Here is a 21,854-nt window from a genome sequence, read left to right on the forward strand (position 1 = left end):
CCAACCTTGTTAAGGAGAGCATCAAACACTCTTTTCTACGCAGAAATAACGCAGAAACCAAACATCGTCAAAACAGAGCTCCGATGTCAGATGATGAAATTCCCCGTGGAGCTGCCGGGTTCGCAGCACTTTGTGGACCCAGATGGACCGACGGTTCCGGGCCCTGCGCTTCCTCAGCTGCTGAAATATAAAGGCGGCTTCCCAAAGAGCAATCCATGGTGAAAGAGGAAACCCAAGATGTGATATATTGTCACGGTTTTGTCGCTTCCTGTTTTATTTTGAAGCCCATTTCTTTGTGTTTCAGTTCTTGTTTGACTTTCCTGTTTCCCATCGGCCCTGATTGTCTGCACCTGTGTCTCGTTAACCCTTGTGTATATCTAGTCTTGTCATTCCCTGCTCCCTGCTGGTCCGAACTGTTTCCTCCCTCTGTGTTTTCCACGTAAGGTTTTTCCATAGTTTTTGATTCACGGTCTGGTTTTTGGTATCCTGCTCAGCAGCGCTTTGGTTTTGTTGTTAAAATAAACACGTTTTTGGGAACTCCTGCCTTCTGATCTCCTGCATCTGTGTCCTACTCCAATCGCTCCATGACAATATATATATATATATATATATATATATACTTTATTTCCCCCCCCCCCTCCAATTCTGCTGGCGTCGGCAAGCGGCGAGAGCGACCACAAGCGATTTTTGATGCGAATGAACGGTTATATGCGACTCCGCTGTGAATGTGCGTCTCTTTTGAAGTGACCCGCATGTGCAGGATGGCAGAGTGACGTTAAACGCAGGATGTAAACAAAAACGCTGCAGCGTGGAAGTGGACATATTCAAAAACTAATGATGATGAGAAGAAACATGAGGAAAAGGAGAGCAAACTTTCTAACACTGGCCATGTGTGCAGCGATGGCTTCAATATCCGAACAGACACGTGTGGATGAGGAATCAGAGCCAGGAGTGGAGGACCAGGATGTGACCGGCTTTACTGAAGCAAATCCCGCCGGTGTAGAATTGTGACATGAGTTACCCAACAGTGACGTCAAAGACGAATGAGATGCGACCTGATGGTTCAGACTGAAGTCGCCCTGGAAAACATCCGATTTAGGAACAACATAAAAATCTGATTTTCTGTCATTTGAGTTGTGCGGACAGCCAAAAGAAAATCAGATTCAGGTCAAAAGAAAAAAAGTCTTTGGGTGGCGTTTGCTTCAGTGTGAACATAGCCATGGAGACACAAGATTGATGGTGGAAGAAACAAGGAGGAAAACAAGCAAAAGAACAAGAATAAGTCTTGAATTGTGTTGTAATAGTGATTAAACCTGCAAGCCTATAGGAGGCGAAAAAAAAACGCAAAATACTTGAGTCTCTTATAAGGTAGTGTAAGAAACTACGCCATCTCTAACTCAGAATGATTTTTCACAGTCTGTGAATAACCGTCCGTTACCCATGAGGCATCGTGAGGACACAGGAAACAAACAAACTGGGAGCAGACTTGAGAGGGGAGGGATGGATGGTGGCTTGAAAGAGTCCATGATGGGGCAATATTGGTGATGGAAGGGGGGTGGGAGCTAGCTCTCAGTGTTTTATGGATGTTTTTGTTTCATCTGGTCTTGTATGCAACCTCAGATGGACAAAAACACAGCATATTACACTTTCTTATATTTATTTTTATCAAAAACTCTAACAAAAAGCTGAAGCAGTGTAGAAAAATGAGTACGATCATACTGATAGTATTTGCATGTAAAACAGTAAGTTGCTGACATGTTCTGCTAATCACAATCACTTCGTTAATTGATCATCAGCAATTGTCTGGACAGTTTGCGCATCTGCAGCATGTTTGTGTTAACACAATGCCCAGGAGGAAAGACATCAGTGAAGAGCTTAGAATAGTGACTATTGCAGGGTTATAAGGACATTTCGAGGAAATTGAAATCCTCATTATACAGTGGGAAAGAATATTTACAACTGGAAAGCAATCAAGGTAGTTGTCATTCTTCCCAGGAGAGGGTGTCCCAGTAAATTCACCCCGAGGTCAGACTGTTCAAAGCTACGAGGAACTGCAAAGAAGTCAGACTTGCATCTCAGTTAATTGGCCTCAGTTAGCATGTTAACTGGATATGATAACGTTCTTGACAGTACAAAGATAAAAAGAAGAAGAGCTACGTCTTGATTTGAAATGTTCCCAAGAGGAAATATGTATGTTCTCTATACAAAGAAAATGGCAGCATGTCTGAGGTTTGCAAAGCTCCATCGAAACACAAAGATGTTTACTCCAAAACAAAAGAATGGATGTTTATAAAATGAAATAAAGCTGATGAGAAAAAAAAATTACTTTAAATCTTATTGTCCTAATACATATTGTCCTGGCTTTCGTCTAATTAAAAACTGAACAAAACAAATCAAAACTGATACTGTAGAGAAACGGCGTACCATTTTGAGAATATTGATGATCAGTTTTAGGAATGCCAGCAGTCTTAATGTAATAAGATAAAGACTTTAATAGTATTGGATTTGGGAGCTAATGCTTCAGATCAGGCATCGTAGGGAAATGGAAAGGAAGCAAAAGAGAAGGGGAAAAAAAAAAGAGGTTAGTGGAGTGAGATGAGGTGATGTTCCCCATGGGTTTTCTATGTCAAACGCTGTGGTTAATAGACTATGAATGAGCTTCCCATCCTGCCGTCTTTCCGGGCTGAATTGCCCTCTCCCTCAAATGTGTTCATCAATAGGGCTGATGTGGAATTATGGTGACAAGGTTTGCTACTTAAGGAAGCTGTATGGAAGCACCGTAGCGACCTTTCCTTTTTATTGTTGTGCCACAGTGCTTTCAACAAGCATGGATTACCTACCATAAAAGTGTGAATGCAAACACAAAGGCGACTAATCAGTTCTCTGCTGCTTGTCGTGTAATTCTGTTAAACTTGACGGTAGTTTGTGGCAGAATGTCATGACAAACGCATGCCCCCCAACTGACTTGCATAACAAACACGTGGTGCCAATTTAGAGAAAAGGGTGGTCATATCAAACGTTTTGTGCTACATAACGCTCTGGTGTTTCCAGACGTGCAGCAGAAGGCTCTGAATATTCAGGAAAAACTGGTCAAAGAAATGCTGAAGCAAAAATTAGAAATGGCAAGCCACCTGTTCTTTTCATTACAGCAAACTGTTAATACCGACATGGGTTCTTCGGGTGATTTACCTTGTGACACTCGCACACACACACAGTCACTACAGGCACAAAAATATGAATTCATCTTGTCTGTCGTGGATCTTAACTTTATATAACATATTTGACTGCAAACAGAGATAAATTTCCTCTTTTATGGTAATATTGGTAATATAAAGGCGACGTGTTTACCTCTAGGACTACTGCAGGGGAAAAAAAAAATCTATCTTTTCATCTCCCTCCATTTGCACTTCTTACCTCTTTACAGACAGCGTTGCGGAGAAGTATTCATATACTGTAAATTTGTTCTTCGATGCAACGCAGTATGCTCCAGGGAGCAGGACATTGTGGCACGAGCAGAATAGTGGCAACAATGAGGCCTTCTGCTCTCCTCAAAGCGTAACAGCCACACAAACAGACTGACATTCAGCACAAAGCTTGTAAAGTCACATATTGTGAAAAAAAGGCATGAAAAAGGGAAAATGTAAAGAGCTTTGCCTCTTCAGGTCTAAGGAATCTAAGATCATAGCTGATGAAAGTAATGGGTCATTCAAAAAGGCCCACGTACAGTATCTGCTCCTTTATAAGACTCATATATTTGTTATGCTGCCTATAAGAGCATGTTTACATACTCGGATCTTGTCATTTCTTTCTATCTGGTTTTTATGGAAGCTGTTTTATATTCCTTTTCCCACATGGCTCACTGACAAAAGGCCCAGTCTGCTCTGATTAGTCAGCTGTTTGGTCGAGTGGGGCGTAGTAAAATGCAGCTGTTCATTCAATGTTTTAGACTGTAAAGAACCGGCCAGTAAGTGGACGTGAAAAGAGGCGGAAATAAATGATTACTTTATTTACATTGCATTGTGTACGCTCAAATACTTGCCATGGCATCTGTAGAGGGTCACGACGTGTCAGCGTGTGATCTGCCAGTCGTCTAGTTGGCACGCTGTTAAGCACTCAGCTGTTATGACTGAACAACTCAAAAGATGCATCAAGGACACTCACTGATACATCACAGAGCCGCTGCTGACAGCAGGCAGATAAGTAGCATGCCAAATATCTGGAACTATGGGACGGCTCGCCGTTCTAGTCAAAGCCAATGAGAGAGCAGGGTACGGTAACTGGAAGGGAGGGGAGCACGATAGGAAACCAAAGCAGCAACAGAAGCAAAGGGGTGACACTGTAACAGACCCAGAACGGTCCGTGTACTTCGCTGCCATCCGTTTTTTGTTTTGAAATGACAAAATAAAAATAGAGAAATAATCAAAAAATAATCCGTTCCCCATCTTTTGTTTTGATAATAAAAAGCGGAAAACGGAAAACGGATCGTTATCCATTATCCATTATCCGATTTCATTGATGTGTTTGAAAATCGAAATTGGGAATTAAAACAGCGAGTGGAAAACTCTTTTCTCTATTTCCTATTCGTTTCCAAGGATACTGAAAACAAGGATTGGACAAATGGGGGGATTGTACATGCGCAGTAATAAATGAAGAAAGTTGTTTCTGGTTCTTTTGTTGATCAGATTGAAAATGAACAGTTTTAGATTTTTTTTAATGTTGAAACAGAAAATAAATCAAATATGAAACATGGGAGTGAAACATGAGTTTAATCTGTAATCTCTGTCTTCACTCCGTCAGGAAACTGCAGTGATTGTTGTGACAGTCCGTTCAGCTGCAGCGTCCAATCAATAACATAAACTGACCTCTATCATACTGCGAAACAAATAGGAAATAGAGCAAAGAGTTTTCCACTTGCTGTTTTAATTCCCAATTTTGATTTTCAAACACATCAACGAAATTGGATAACGGATAACGATCCGTTTTCCGTTTTTATTTTGTCATTTCAAAACAAAAAACGGATGGCCGCGAAGTACACGGACCCAGAACACTGCTACAATTGGAGCAGGCAGCCAATTTTTTACTAGTACCGGTAGTTTATTTTCTAAACTCCAAACCTTAGTAGCACAGAGAATCCCTGCTGTCCGTGAGGGCTAACCCATTCCTTTCCTCGTTCATTTGTATTCTTTTTTTGTTGTTGTTAGGGTTCTAAACAAATTATTGCAGAAAAACCTAGCAGTACTAATTTACGCCCTCAGGCTTTTTTCAATTAACTCTAGTTTTGTGCTTTGTTATTTCTGGCTGACGAGACTTCAGGACTACAGATTATAATTCAGCGAGTACCGGGAACAGCATAGAAATCTGCTGATGCTGAAATTTGTGTGGTCTGGAAGCATCCACACGCAAAAAAAAAAACAATAAGAGAAAAAACACAACTCTTAAAAGAGGTTTGAAAACAAAACTAATGGACACGCTTCACAGAGAGCAAAAGATTTTTGAAAAATATTTCATTATTGTGATTCTCAGACTTGACACAAAGTTCAATACTCCTCAGCAACGCTGGATAGAAGCTCAGTGTGTGATACTGAAACCAACGGTAATTATTCTGAGTTTGCAAACTAACAGCAGTCGCAATTACAAAAACAACAGGAAGCCTCAATAAATCAGCGACTTCTGAGCATAACTTTATCCTTGTTTCTATTAGACGCAGAAGAAATGAAAGACAACATTATGCATTACCTGGAGTGAGTGCTTTGAAATGCCTCCCACTGAATTAACACACCTCCACAGCATAAACACCTATTTCTTTTCCCTCCCATCTTCCCTCGGCACCGAACTGATTGATTAGATATTGAAAATGGTCTGTCAGCATGTTTTAGAGAGGTACTCATCTGATAATGAATGCATCACCTCGGTTGGGAGCTAATTATATTAGACACAACTTAGTTCTGCTGTCTTGCTCTCTCAGTGTTGGCACCACCGGGAGAAAAAGCCATGCAGCAACAACGCTCAACCACTCCAGCTACGTTCATCAATACGCTCAATAACGATTTCCTTTGCCATGCCCACTTACTCTAACTCAAAATTTGCTCTCTTGCCAAGCTGTCGTGACAAAGTCAGGAACAGTTTCTGACAGACAGAAAAGCATTAAGTCCAAAAAAGACAAAAAAGAGCGACGGACCGTGGGACGGACTGGATTGCACAACTACCTGATCGGCAACGGCGCGAGCCAATTTGTCCATCCTGGAACCCGCCTCTGCAATCTTCTTAGCTGCGTTGATCACATCTGAGGAGTTCTTCAGGGGGCCTTTGCCTCTGTTCAAATTCAGGGAGTAAAAAGAAAGAAGATGAGTTGCAGACGCAGCGGACATGCAGAGGTTCTTTAAAAAGACTCGGTTTACCCCTCCGTGTACACCAGCTAATTTGCTGCTGCTTTTTTGTATTAATATCTACAAAAAACAAATTTTCCAGGTAATGGGTGGATCTCTGTCCTTAATGATGAAGCCTAGAAATGCGCTTTGAAAACGAGATGCGTGAAGAAACAATGCGTGTGAAAACAGGACACAACAGGATCATTTTTGACTGGAACAATTGCAAATAAAAGAAGAAAGAAAACCTTGAAGGTTTAATGTCTTTTTATTAATTTAGCTGAGACAACCGTGTTTGCGAGCAGTTACCAGGGTCAATGCAAAGTAAAAGTGGAGGAATTTAAGCACTGTGGGAATTAGGGCTGGGCGATATGGACCAAAAGTCATATCTCGATATTTTCTAGCTAAATGGCGATACTCGATATATATCTCGATATTTTTTCTGTGCCTTAATTGGGGTTTCCCCCAAAGCAGTGCCAAATGTCACACAGGTTCCTTTATTAACAGAGGTCTGCACAATATCAAAATGTATAAAACAAATGAAATAAAAATAAACTGCCTCTATATATAGAATAAAAATGCTTCTTGAATAAAATAAAACAAATATCCCTTTCCTGCATAACAATTAAATTAAAATACACTGTGCAATTAATACAATGTAGACAGTAACAGGCAGACTTTTCCACTGAGGTTGACAGTTGTGCAAATAACAAAACATTTGTGCAAATCTCAAATAAAACATTCAAGTCAATTTGTCACAAAATAAGCTATATCAAAATCATTAAAAAAAAAAATGTAAAAATTTTTTTATTTTTTTTTTTAAATCGATATAAACGATATTGTCTCGTACCATATCGTGTTTGAAAATAAATCGATATATATTAAAATGTCGATATATCGCCCAGCCCTAGTGGGAATAAACACTGACGAATAAGCATGACTCTGATTTGTAATAACTGACATGTCTTTAGTTTTTGTTTTTCTTCCTATACCCTATTGCTGTCAAGCTGGTCAGAACTGGGATGCTTCTCTGGCTTGTGCACGGTCAAACTTTAGTCATTCCTCAGATATTTGAGCCCAGACAGAAGAAAATTAGGGGAAAACTGATGGCTTTTTTCTAAATATGAGAGAAATGCAGCACTCCCCCACAAACATCTAACAGTACACAGCATCGTTGACTGACTTATGACGGCCATTTTCCACTGGGTGTCACTTTTACCTGGTGAAGTCCGTCATCTCCATCATGATCATACACATCTGCTTGGCGAGCACGATGATATCGTTGCCGTTGTCATCCCACTTGGCGACCTCGGCATCCAACTTGCACTTCTCCTGTCTGAAGCTCTCCACCTGCTCAGCGATCTTCGCCTTCTCCTCCTGGGGAAGCTGTGCCATGATGGCCTACGGGCAACACAGGAAGCAGGAGCGTTAGAGGAGGAGGAGGAGGTGGAGGAGGAGGAGGTGGAGGAGGAGGAGGTGTACAATTCAAAAGGTTCAAATTGAAGTGAAATTGGACCGATGGCTCAGAATGAGGGGTGAGGCTAGAAGAAGATGAGGCTGGATATGAGAGAGTGAGAGGTAAATGAGGAAGAGTGTAGAAAAGGTATAAGTTATTAGAAAAAGAATAAAGGTGGCAATACAAAAGAATTGCTGAATAATAGCTGAATAGCTGGAAGTAAAAATGTAAATTTTTTTTCTGACTAGTATTCTTTATAATTGTTCCGCAAAACTAAGAACTTGAACATAAAGTTTGGAGTCTGCTTATTCCTGTCTCTTTGAAACGTTTTAAAATAAAGTTTATAATCTTTGATTTTAATGACTAGACCTTTTCAAAGCCCTTGACATCTTATACCCTTAAAATGCAGATCCATTTTACCCCTTTTTCCATCTCCGAGAACACATTTGCTCTCTCAGCAGCCTTTGAGGGCAGGTCCAAAATGGCATAAATCTTGTGGCAAGGTCAGAGGCGCAGTTAGGACCCAGTATTATTTGGGAGATAAATGTATAATTACCTTGCTTCTTAGACCAGAGAATGAATAATGCATTTGTTCAACATTGTGTCAGTGAGGCGAGGTGCAAGGAAGAGTAACCTGGTTTCCATTAGGTCGATTCTATTGACTGGAGAGCGGGAGAGAAAAAAATGAGTGCAGTTTAAAAAAAAAAAAAAAAAAGTTATCATTGTTTTTTTTAACCTCATTTATTATTGATTGTCCTCCAAGAACTGATATTCTTTAATGAAATAATCACCATAGCCCTCTTTCACCCTCTTACTCTTTTTTTGTTGTGTGGAGAAAGTTTATTACTTCTCTTGAGTCAGGTGGAAAATGAAAACAAAAAATATAGATGGCTTGCTGTCCTGAAATTGTTTGGAAGAAAATAACCAAGAAAGAAAAGGAGGGGGAGCTGGGGAAAATAGTCGATGCTTGCCTTCCTCAAAAGATGAGAAATCCAGAAATTGCTTACCCTACTTTTAAGTAACAATGGCAGATGATTATGGATGTTTAATTTGCTGAATAGTGTTTTTCCTAGAAAATACTTACTTAAGTTTTGGTTTTCAGGGTATATAAAATGAGAAGAAAAGTGAAAAATGGGAAACTTTTCATATAAACATGTTTAGTTTGATGACGATCAACCCAGAAATATATCCACACACACACACATGCACGATTCAGCCCTGTTTGGGTTGAGCCAGGTTCCTCAGTTTCCTGTTTATATCTTAAAAGGCAAAACAACAACAACAAAGAGATATAGTCATAATCCTGATTAAACAATACTAAGGGTGCCTAAGACTTCTGCATGCTTCTGTATTTGTAACGTTCCTCATGAGTGCTGGTTTTTGGCTGCTCTTTAATGTGTTGCTGCAGTGCCGTCAATCACTTTTTGCCTTTTGAATTGTCATGATGCGATATTTCAAAGGTGACTCCTACCAAATCCCTGCTGCCACCCTTGAAACCAAGTTTGATATCGCTGCTGTGGTGGAAAAGCATTTCATTCAGCATTTTTGAACCCCCACGCAAGCCAAAGGCTCCACATACAGGTTAAAGCTACTTCCACTGCTGGAGAGGTCGGGACCGTCGCTGCCCGCTCACTGCTGACCTAAACATTGTCTTCTCATGCGAATAGACATATTCTAAAGGCAGCAAAGCCAAATTACTTACTCTACATTCACGTAATAACCCTCGCTACATTGGTTTGCGAACTGAATGTGTTAGCTGACTTTGGCCAACACTTTGTGTCTTTTAAAAGAAAGTATTATGCATGTTGCTGATTTAAATTACAACCTGTTTTTAAACACAGTATAGAGCAGTGAAAATCAACAAAAGACATTTCAGTCCAGACACTTATAGGGTGCTTGTGTTCTCAGCTTCTAGCTTTGGCTCCCTGGACTTTGGTCTGCTGATTACATGCTCATGTTCAGTGTGACCGGAAATATGATGCTCTGTGATTTCTACCTAATCATCAACAACACTGGTAGAATATTCTCTGACCTCAGGATTGGTTGGCTGTCATTAAAGGAGACATATTAGGGCCTTTTTCTTCCCCCTTTAAAATGTTGACAACATTTCTTTAGGTGTTAATGAAATATCTGTAGCATATTTTACATTGCTGGATAACCTGGCAGTGTTTATTAACCCGATTTAGCGCACCGCCTGTCCTTTTTACATCAACTGGCACGGGGTTGGGTGTCGAAACGAAACTCGGGTCGTTAAGAAATTTAAGAGTCTTAGAAAGAAATTCGGGGGGGGTCCACTTGTTTATATTTAGGGTACCGTGGATCTGTCATTGGCCAGCGAGGCCAACTAAACATACAGTCAGGTGGTCATGTTATGCAGTACCACTCCACGACGCCTCCGTACTCCTCTTCCCTCCCCTTGGCTTCAGCACCAGGGAGGCAATAACACCCCTTTCATTTACAATGCCCAGTGCACGTATAACACTAGTTGTTCGTCCAGGGAGAGCAACAGGGTCTAATCTGAGAGCAGCCAATCCTTTTCAGCCATGTCTTTACAGCTTTGTTCACAGCAGCCAGTTTTAAGGGGATGGAATCAGTCACTTGACCCCTTTTACTAGTTATTAGCTGGTCTTTAGACAGCTCAATCTTCTGGCCCCACCTGTCCTTCATCATGGCTACTCAGCACAAAGTGCCAGCATTAACTTAACTTACCGTATTTTCCGCACTATAAGGCGCACCTAAAAGCCTTTTTTCTCAAAAACCGGCAGTGCGCCTTATATATGATCATTACGGTAATTTCTGTTACTGTAGTCAGGGGGATTGTGGGTAATGTAGTTGGTGTCGCCGAAGTAACGGCACTAAAAACGTCAGGAATCGAAACAGACGTTCAAGACGACAGCAGCGACGCTGACTCGCATAATGGCGACTTTGACGAGACGGAGCAAAGCTGGTTTTTATTTTGTTAATAAAGTTTGACATACGGTACTTTTCTTCTTGTTTTTTTTTTGCATTTGCATTTGCTGTAGGATTTTGTAGCATTTCCTGTAGCACAGATCCATCAGGTAGATACGTAACTCAACCACTATAGTACGGTATTTTACCATATATTTAGTGCGCCTTATAATGCGGTGCGCCTTATATATGAAGGGTGTTTTAAAAGATGCCATTTATTGAAGGTGCACCTTATAATACAATGCGCCTTATGGTGCGGAAAATACGGTAACTTTATTTGTTTATAAAGCACTTTTCATGCAGGTAAAGTGCAACACAAAGTGCTATTACCAGGGGAACACTTTCAAGCAGAACAGCATCCAAAACAGCTATGGAAACTGTTTCCAAGAATCAAAGTTTAAATTGAAAAAAGCTCAGTAAAATAAATATAAAGTAAGACATCATTTAACAGGGCCACTGCAAGAGGCTGCTACGGGAGCACCACTTAATCCACCAGTCCCCATGTGGACATCACACCAGGCATGCATTTATGAACTTGCGAACACAGCACTGCATGATTTTTTCTTAATTTGTCTGCTTTAACATCTTTGCTGTTCACATTTCTTTCCACACCCAACCGCCAAGGCATCAATTATACACTTCTTCTGCAATTACACTTAATAGTGTCAAAAGGAGGGGAACATGTTGCTTTTTCTGCCACTGTTGTGAGTCAGATAATGTTAGGCACTCTCTCTCTGCACATAAGAAATGGCTCCCTCGAACAGTTAAAAGGAGCAAAACTGAAAAGTGTAGAGAGAGAATTAACTGAAAAAAAAGGGATCAAGGAAGGCAGTTTTACGGAAGAGTATTAGGGCTAGGCAGGAGAAAAATAGAAATAATATTTTACAGGTCATTTTTTTTTTCATTATGCACTTCGAGAATAAAGTCGAAATGTCGAGAAAAAAGTCGAAATGTCGAGATTAATGTTGAAGCAAAATTTAGAGAAAAAAGTCGAAATGTTGAGAAAAAAGTCTAAATTTCGTGAATAAAGTTGAAATGTTGAGGAAAAAAGGCGAAATTTTGACTTTATTCCTGAAATTGTATTTCAACATTCATTTTGACTTTTTTCTCGAAATTGTATTTCAACATTAATCTCCACATTTCGACTTTTTTCTCGACATTTCGACTTCTTTCTCGACATTTAGACTTTTTTCCAGACATTTCAACTTTTTTCTCAAAGTGCACAATAAAAAACAATCTTCCCCTCAAATTGATGCTCACACCCAACCGCTGAGGCATCAATTATACACTTCTTCTGCAATTACACTTAATAGTGTCAAAAGGAGGGGACCATGTTGCTTTTTCTGCCACTGTTTTGAGTCAGATAATGTTAGGCACTCTCTCTCTGCACATAAGAAACGGCTCCCTCGAACAGTTAAAAGGAGCAAAACTGAAAAGTGTAGAGAGAGAATTAACTGAAAAAAAAGGGATCAAGGAAGGTTGGAGAGAGGGTTTGTGTTAGCATACTAGTTTACTCTGAAAATGGTGTTACAATAGAGGGCACGTCAGAGAGGAAGGGAGGGGACGAGCTTCTGTATATTAAAGACAGCCGCGGCACATGGGTAAACATATGAGCCAATTGGGACGTCAGGGGAAGACTAAGGCCCGTGGTAAAGCCACACCACACCCCCACCCCCTCCTCCCGCACAGCTCTCTAGAATTCACTTATCCCCAAATCCCTTCCCCTTCTTTACTGATAACAACAAGAGCAGGCCTTGGGAGCTTAACATAGTGGCAAATCCGGCCGAGGGAGCGCCGTGCCAATACACTCTGCGACTCGGCTACGTCTGGAGGGATTAGTGCACTTTCCGGGTTTCTTCACCGAGTGGGGCGTCTTGAAATGACTTTAATTTGTTTCATTTGAAATAAACTGTCCAGACATTCACAGTTCAATTTTATGGATGACCTATCAGCAGGGTTATCCAATCACCCGGTTTGAAAATGCTTTTCTGTTTGTGCAAGGGCCACTTTTATGTTTGGCTGCCTGTTTATTATCCGTGGCGTGTAACAGGAGAATTTTTTTTAAATGGAAAGATTCAAAAATACGCTGCATACAGCCGTCCCTCTCATCTACTTCCTTGTAATGCATGTGAGCTCTAATAACTAAGCCCGAAGGAAGTGAAGGAAAGCCCTGGGAGAAGAGGGTCCTGTGGACGTGATTTGCTTCTTCTTAACACTGAGAAAAAATGGATAAAGCAAGAAAGAAAGAGTAAAGCAGAGATATCACGCCTGTGTCCTGTGTGTAATGGGCACAACTGGACAGATTTGCCGGGATCACAACTATAAACCTTAGTGTGCTCATGTCAGCTCCTTAGGAAAAGAAAATGGATTACTCTCTCTCGTCTCTTTGAAAAGAAGTGGCGACTGGACACGGCCGGGAGATGACAGCAGGCTTTTTTGAGAGATGACAGGCTGAAGCAGATCGGGAAGATAACCCGTGCTTCACATCAAGCACATCTTTTATGGATGTACTTGTCTTTTGCACGTTTTAAAGTTTAATCTCTAAGGGCATGACACTGTCGACCAGTGGAAAAACAGGCAATATTTAACCGTGTAAAGTCCTTTTCAGATATGAGATATGTGACATTATTGGCTCCATCAATCTGTTAAAGTGATGGAATTCAAACATTCAGACGTTGGTGACTTTTCCTTTAACCTTGCTCTGGTTTCCTACAGACATGCCTGTAAAAGTAATGGAATGAGCCATGCATGCCCGCAATACTTGCCATTCAATCAAGACCGGATAGTATATCAAGCGACGTGTATCGTTAAAGTCCTTATAGACTCTCCGTTCGCTCACAACATCATGCTGTAATGTCACAACAATTCTAATGAGTGTGCCAAGTGTGCCATGGTTCTCTGAAACATTGCTGTGGATCGATGTGGCAGAAAAGAAGCTGTCACAGGGTTTCATTTGTGGGGAATTAATTGCACAACGGTAACAGTGTAGGTGTTATCAGAACGAGGAAAAATGACATCATTTAATTCAGATCTCTCCGCAGTCACGCAGCAAGCAAAACGCTTAAGTCCCTTAACGTTACAGTTTCTGTTACATTTAATCATGTTGAGTTGAAATAAATAATATATAGTCAAACAAATGGCACCAGCAGCAGCTCTGAAGCTTTCGCTGTTTTCTCTGGCTCTTTTGGAGCAGATAGTGTATCGAGGGGGGAAATAAAACAAAACAAACAAAAAGACTGCCATTGTAAGTTATTGCAGGTAAAACCATGCAGAAGGAAAACTTGGACAGCTTATTTTAATAACACGATCTGCTGTATTCCTCTGAACTGTGGATATTATTGAATTCCCACATGGCTGCAGTTGGGTCCTCTTCATTAACGCTGCAGTTCAGACTAGTGCTGCGTTTGAACCGATGGTATATGTTAATAGGTCTCACATAGTGTGTGTGTGCAAAATCATATAAAAAAAACACCTGGAGGAGGTTTGAGACTCGACATGAGCAGCTGTCACCAGATTAATGGAAAGCAGTGCACGTCTGAAAGAGCCTTGAGAAACCTCGTCATTATGGCAGCTATGTTCTTCAAGAAAATGTACACTATGGGTATAAACGGGATAAATCCTGCTGGGTGATTCACTGTGCATTTATTTGAGCGCATGCAACAAATATTAATAAATATTATTTCACCTTAATGTACATTGTAATGTTGTAATGTAGTCAAAAGTTATGACAAAAGAGCCATGCTGTGACTGCAAACTCTGTCTGAAAAGATCTGCCCACTCAAAGCACAGCTGAATGCCAGGGAAACTAATGAACAGTTTGGTGCTGTAAATCTTCTTTGTGTACGAGCGTTGGTGCATCTTAGCTCAGATGGTCCCGCAATGTTACACTGCAGGGGCCTTAGTGGGAGTAGAAATGCAACAAAACTAAGGTGCTTCGCACGCAGAAACCCCCTCACAGTCGTCCTGAAGTTGCACCAAACCCTCGATCTGCTCGTCGTGTTCATGGCTGGATTTCAAATTAAACCTTAAGCACTTGCTTTGATTAGTTAACTAAACCCTTATCAACTATGTCACTATCAGGGGAACACAAAAAACTAATTTGTATGCCCCTGCTCCACAGATAATTTGCTTCCACATTACTACAGTACTTCTTATCTTCTTACTTTGGTAATATCCATGTAATTAATGCTTTATAAGCAGGGCTGCACATAAGTGGGCTGCCAGAGCGCATGCGCCGTCAAAATCCACAGTGCGCTGTCAATCTTGTGCTGCGAAGCGCTTTTGCGTACCAACAGCTGGGGCTCATATTATTGGTTGTGGCCAGACCAGAATACTAATATTAAAAAATCTATAGCGAGAGCTTTTCCCCAGAACTGCCACTCAAAGTTGGTACTGGCCAATCACAGCGCGTCCTTACTCCCCCTCCATGCTCGTTGGGCAGGAAGAGAGGTAAGGATCAGCTTTACTGAACAAACCCCGACACGTCTCGTCAAAATGTCCAAGAAGCAAGCGCCATTAAGTAATTATTTTGGCGTTCCACCACCACCAACTACAAAGAGACGCCAAACTGAACCACTACCCGAATCGAACAGAAAACGTGTGTTCGCCGAGAAGTGGCTGCATGATGTTACGAGCGACGCGTACCGTACGTTCGCGTTCCCGCGTATCCTACCCCGTAAGCTCTGCGTTGGTGCAACGCGGAACCATAAATCAGCCAGTGTCCGTCACTGCGTGCAGCAGTTTCCTGCACCAGCAAGACGCTGCTCTCTGATTATGGCTCACAGTTTATGAAAACCCCAAATAAAAAATAAATTAGAGAATATTTTATGAAATCAATAAACAATTCCATTATCAAAATTATAACAATTAAAGGTTCAACATATCTTGCTTTGCATGTAATAAGACTAGGTAATATATTAGTTTCACCTTTTAAGTTGAATTATTGAAATAGATTAACTTTTACACCATATTCTAGTTGAATTATTGAAATAAATTAACTTTGTAAAGGACCATATTGAGCCATTCATTTTTATAAGTGAATAAATATTGTTTTGCCTATAACTTATTCCTGCATCCCTCTTTTATCGATCCGGCGAGACGGGTCACCGCGTTTTTGGAGCCCCAAGTCACATATCCAGGGGCTCCTCTGAGCACCAGACCAAAATAATTATGTGCAGCCCTGTTTATAAGCATCTATAAGTACTGCCTCATAGATGTCTATGGGTGTCGCTCTTGATTTTTTTTGCAGGTTCCAAGCATTACACGCTGGGATGTTCACACCTCCTAATATTGGCAATCGTCTTGAATGTTTTTCACTTTTGAATCATCTTTGTCACTGTGTCCTGACGGCTGACCAACAAACTGCCAACACCAGAAGCCGGTTGATTAGCAGAACTTGGCCGCTACTTCCCCTCTTAAAGCTAACTCGTATTTTTCAAGCTGCCCATGCAGGAGGCCTGTTTGACATGCATTTTCTCATCTGCACCCGCTATGCAGCGGTCTATTTCGTCCTGGCCGGCCATATACAGCTCAAAGAGCACAGTGCATGTGCCAGACTTAGTTTGTGTGGGGTAAGTACAGCTTTAGATGAACAGGAATACATGAGATACTAAAACACATCATTATACATCTAAGTTTAAGATATGGTGAGGACAGACGTTTTTTTTTGTCCCCCAGTATTGTACATAGCAGTTCAAAGTTCCAGTCTTTGTGTTTCAAAGCCGACCAGAAGATCAGTAAACATGTCACTGGATCTTTACCATAATAACTGTGATTGAGCTTAAACGTGATGTTTTTATTGCTACTAGTGGTTCCTTATGAATAAAGGTTTGTGTTTTATTGTATTTTCTGATGTTTGTACAAAGAACAACAAAACATAATTATTTGGGCTTTAGTTGCACTGAACAGAAATTAAACTAAAATAAGCTGCTGTTTGATAGGATTTATTTTTTTTCTCCTTTTATGGTGAATTACTCTAGCGTCTGCAACTGTATAGAGTCCTAGGAAAACCCGGGCCACAGGGAGAGGCATTGAGCCAAGTCACACTCCTGCCATCCACAATCCATTTCAACGTGCAACTCACCGTTGGAGCCTCTGTGTTGCTGAAGGGGAGCAGGGCCTGATACCCCCTTAATGTCCTTTAAGCTGGGCCCAAGTGAAAACTTGCTAATGTGCAACAAAGCTCAGACCCTGGTGATCATGACTCAGGTCTTGGCACTGTGCTATGTTGTATTTTGGGTAGCGTCTGAAGGGAGTTTGGTAATTACGTCCTTGTTTATGATTACAATTTTACACCTAACATCCCTGAACAATGTTAATGTCAAATAGCGCTGCTTGTAAGAACAATTTAAATGCTATGCAAGTGGAACTAGTTGGATGAACCGTTTTACAGGCAGCCAAGGAAACAAAGTGGATGTTTGTGCACAATTTAAGTAAAATTAGTGGCATTTTATAAAAGATTTGGGGTTACTTCCCACTGTTTAACAAAACAAAAGAGATGTTATTTGATATATTTGTTACAGCTCTATAACTCTATGTCTATAAACTTCTTTTATAAAGTGTATTGCACAGTGGGGAAGTGAACAACTACTCACCCGAGCACTCTGCCCAGCAATAAGTTGGTCATCCTCAGTCTGGACACTGGTCCTGCTGCGAGTATCATAGTCCTCCTGTTCAAAGTCAGAGTCGTCTTCCAGCTCCTCTGGTGTCTGCAAGAAGCACAAAGGCAGTCAGACAGAAAGCCAGAGATCAAGGGCGAAACGGGGAAAAAAAAGAAAAAAGGGGAAAAAATAGACAACTTCCTATGGTGATGACTGAAAACTGAATTTTGTTTCTTTTATTTCAAACTCTATTCCGTGGAAATGTCTTCTTGTATGTCTCCATCTGTAGCTTTCAGTACAAAATACCTCAAATTGAATTTTAGTTCAAAACAAACTCAGCATGCACATAGAAATGCAACACAACTTCCAGAATCAGATTGTGTGTAATACATACATAGATATACATGCGTGTATATATATATATAGAAGAAGAAGAGCGGATTGTCCTTACTGTGATATTAATGATATTGAAAATGAGTTCCATTTTCTATTTTATTGTCCTCTGTATCATGAGTTGCGTCAGAAATTATTTGATAGGTCTAAGAATTTGGATTTGATGTGAGTAAGTGATGCTGAGAGGCTCAAATGGATTTTTGATTATAAAGTATTTGCACTTGCTGACTATTTAGAGAAAGCTTGGGATAAACCAAGAAAAGTGCAAGAGTAAGTATTCAAACCATTTCAGAAAAACTGTTTGTCAAAGACTGAGGTTTGCAGCTGTGATTCTGCTCTACACTACGCTTAAAAAAGTTGTCAACTTGTAGGTGGTTAAATGGGGGCAGGCCCGAGGAGAACATTTGGAATACTTTTTCTTCACTCAACTGTGAGCAAATACTAGAACTCATAAATCATAAAAATATGCAGAAGGTCAGACCGTTTCACATTAATACTAAATAGTACTATTCAGTGTGTTTCCACTTGTAGAGGTTTCAGGTAGCCTTTTGATGCGTGTCTTCATTACCTAGAATGGCCGTGCAAAAGAGCCTTTGGGGACCTTTTGTGGGTTAAAAACACTCTTGTAGTAGGAGAGCTACTCCGATTGCCCGAGAGGAACTACCTGACTGTCTGCTGCTTGGGTTTAATAATACTGGCAGGAAATCACGTTCAGCCTTCTTGTGTGAACCATATGGACACAACTCATGTAAACCATTTGGATTAGAAATACTTTGTCATTTAATCTCCACCGCAGTGTGTGCTAAAAAAAAGCACAAAAAAAACGAAGGAAAAACCCCATGTCCCATCCATGTTTATACTGTTTACCGTTTGCGAAATGCCAAAAATGTGCATTACTGCCATCACATGGTGAGCAGTGTTATTTGTGGTCAATTGTTCTCGTGCGGCGCTACAGTGTGATGGAGGGGGGGCAGCCATGTCAGATGTTCCCGTCTGGCCGTTTACACCTGAACCCCCGCTAATGGACCCTGATCATTAGTCAACTTTACTTAAAAACAAAATAAAAATGACTTCATCTATTTCACCCAAGCATAAATCAAAAAGACAAGACATACAAAGGGTTTCACCGTCTGGATTTCCAACGGCTTATACCATTCATTTTTGATCTTTCATTAGTTCTTCGCTTTCATCTGTGAACCTCATGATTTTCTTTGTTTGTCCGTGCTTCTCTTTGAAGAAGCACAATCTTTAATCATCTAACAGGGTTTTATTTTACAGAAGAACCCTTTTAAAATTCTTCCTTTCAAGTGTTAAGGAAATATACAGCACTATGTGCAATATTGGCAACAAATGTGTAAACCAATCTTCTGTCGTCTTTCATGAAGTAAATATTCTATGTTTTAATTCTCTTATCGTTCCGCGAGCACAATCTTTTTTTCTTTATTTTGACAGTGGCTGGATAGGAAAATTGGGTAGAGAGAGGAAGGAAGGCACAGTGAAGTGCCACAGCCCGGGATTTGAACCTGCACCACCTGGACGAGGGCGATAGTCTCTGTATATGTTGCTCCCGCTCAACCAACTGAGCTATCTCCAGCCCCAAGCACAAATTATTTGACTAAGTAATTGAAGGGCATTTTTTATTCCACCCTACTGGCTTCAAAGTCCCTCTCTCAGACAACACAGGCCTTTTGATCTGCTGAAGTCATCTCAATTGTTATACCCTACAGCAGTGCATGTCAATTACATTTCCACAAGTATCTGGGTTGAATTTCCTTTGTAGTCCGATAGCTTCATCAAGATGACAATTGTGTAATTAAAATAAAACACTTGTCCACTGTAATAGGGGCGTTAATGAATTACAAATAAAAACAAAAGCAAAGTGAATAAGCATGCGCATGTGGCAAACGAGCTGCAAATGATTTATTAGCACACTGACGACGCCATATGGAGCAACACTGGAGAGTTCTTGAATCAAGTCCTTACATTTTGCTAGAAAAGCAATAACACTACTGGTAGATCTCATTTTGCTCATTTGTCATCAAAGCTTCATAAAACAAACCCTTTATTTTATAGTAGCCCCTCCACGACTCCTCATCTTGTTGTAATGAAGGGGTTTCATTTTCCCATGTTCTCATGTTTACGGGGCCGTAACAGTCTAGTGCTTTGTGGATTGGGTGGCAGTTGAAACAGACATCTTTGTCTTATAATCCCTGGATAAAGTATAGCGTATATACCGTATTTTCTGGACTATAAGCCGCATTCGCTCTATTTAAAAAAAAAAAAGATATGCAAGCCGCAGATATTTATGTTGTTAGATTAGATATTTACTACATGTACAGAACCATTTTGAACTGTAAATGATGTACATGTTTGTACCTAAATAGATTTTTTCCTAACAGTGTCTTTTAACACGGCAGCAACTTTGCTGATTAAAACGGGACAGAACCAAGAGAGAATAACCAGTATTTATTTATCTATTTATCTGTTTGAAATCTGCTTCTACCTACTTCTATCTGCTAAAGAAGAAGTAGCGTATTCTTCTTTGAATTTATTTTGTCTTAGTTTTGATTCTAATTCCGGTTAGCACTCCCCCTAGAGATGGAAGAAAAATCCACAGAATAGCCGCACCTTTGTATAAGCCGCATGTATCAAAACCTATGAAAAAAGTAGCGGCTTATAGTCCAGAAAATACGGTAGTATAGGGGGGATAAAAATCTGAATTGTTATGGGAGCTTGACAGATATCATCAAGATATAGTCCAACTCTAATTTGACTGTGAACAGTAGAATGGCTTTCTTGAACCTTCAAGTCATGGAACAGGCTCTAACTGCTAACACATTATGCCTGTGGGTAGCTGCTGAATAAATGAGACTGTAAATGCAAATGACCCAGGAGAGCTCTGTCCATTTGTTCTGTTGGCCTCACCATTAGGGGAGAGTGTGAAGAGTTTGGTCATTTAGGAGAGGCTTATCAGGGAGTTATTGCTTTTTGCATCAAAATGAACCAGTTCTGGTGGTTCAGGCGTCTCGTGGGGAAACCTCCTGCACGCATGCATAAAGCATTTTAGACAAGTCCTAGAATCTTTAGTGAGGTATAGGAAGAAGCTGAGGACAAGGAGGTGTGGGAATATTGGCTTTAAGTGCTGTCCCAATCCCACGGTGGATATTCAACAAAGTATATTTTAACAAATGATTCAGCGTGTTCCAGATATTGGAACCGTGATTGTTTTACTTTATTGGTTAGTTGATGTATAATTTATTTAGTTTGGTTTTGCAGGCTTTCACCTCTATTGTGCTTCTCCAAATAATTAGCCTGGGGACAGGATGACTTTGAGAGTTTCACTTGCTCTGATTCAACGTGTCTCGTCCCCTTAGCTCAAACTGATTTTCACCTCATGCTCAGCACAGGCCAATCAAAAAAAATGTAATATGTGGCAGGTTTTATGCAAGAGGACTTCACAGTGGAGCATCAAAGTGGGATGCTGCACAGCATGACTGTGTGTCAGGTGTGCCCGTGCTTTAATTGGTGGTAGATCTATCCAGTTGTGTCACGAGACATCTGATCCAAAAATTGTTAATAACTCCCCTTGGAAATCAAAACTGAACTGAGAGGTTCCAGAGTAATTCTCATTTGTGGACTTGCTTTTGCTTGCCAGGCTACCAAATCATATCACTGAACAAAAATCCCACAGGAAATAACAATCTCATCTCATCTTAGATTAAATTTGGTTTAGCTGATTAATTTTTGATGCATATGTTTAGATGCTTGTGACATTTTCTTCACTTTTATGAATACATTTAGCTCTAAGAAAGAAAAAGAAATCCAGGGTAGTGAAAACACTGACCAGCTGAAGTATGTGACAAAAGAGTATTAATGTAGCCAATTTGGAGAATAAACTCAGCCAAGTGAAAGAATATTAGCGGTCCGACTTGTGCTAGAAAGAATCATGTCATCCCACGATATGTTTTTCAGAGAAGTGTCCTGGCGCTGGGGAACATCGTGGCTCATTGTGGTTACACATGCAAATGACAATTTGGTGTTGTCAGATGTAAAAAGACATATTTTAATGATTTAGCCTGTAGAGGTAAGTCA

General features: G+C 40.5%; 1 protein-coding gene across 2 annotated transcripts in view; it reads right to left on the minus strand.

Moving 5' to 3' along the window:
* Positions 1-21,854, minus strand: part of ctnna2 (catenin (cadherin-associated protein), alpha 2) — a 375,232-nt gene that overhangs the window by 11,040 nt on the left and 342,338 nt on the right. For both annotated transcript variants that reach the window (XM_061741302.1, XM_061741389.1), the window contains exons 14-16: positions 17,364-17,477; positions 7,585-7,766; positions 6,207-6,312 (exon numbers count right to left, since the gene is read on the minus strand). In XM_061741302.1, coding sequence (XP_061597286.1) covers positions 6,207-6,312; positions 7,585-7,766; positions 17,364-17,477 — 402 coding nt within the window. The remainder of the gene's footprint in view (positions 1-6,206; positions 6,313-7,584; positions 7,767-17,363; positions 17,478-21,854) is intronic.

This window comes from Cololabis saira, chromosome 1 (assembly GCF_033807715.1).
Source record: "Cololabis saira isolate AMF1-May2022 chromosome 1, fColSai1.1, whole genome shotgun sequence".
NCBI classification, from domain to species: Eukaryota; Metazoa; Chordata; class Actinopteri; order Beloniformes; family Belonidae; genus Cololabis; species Cololabis saira.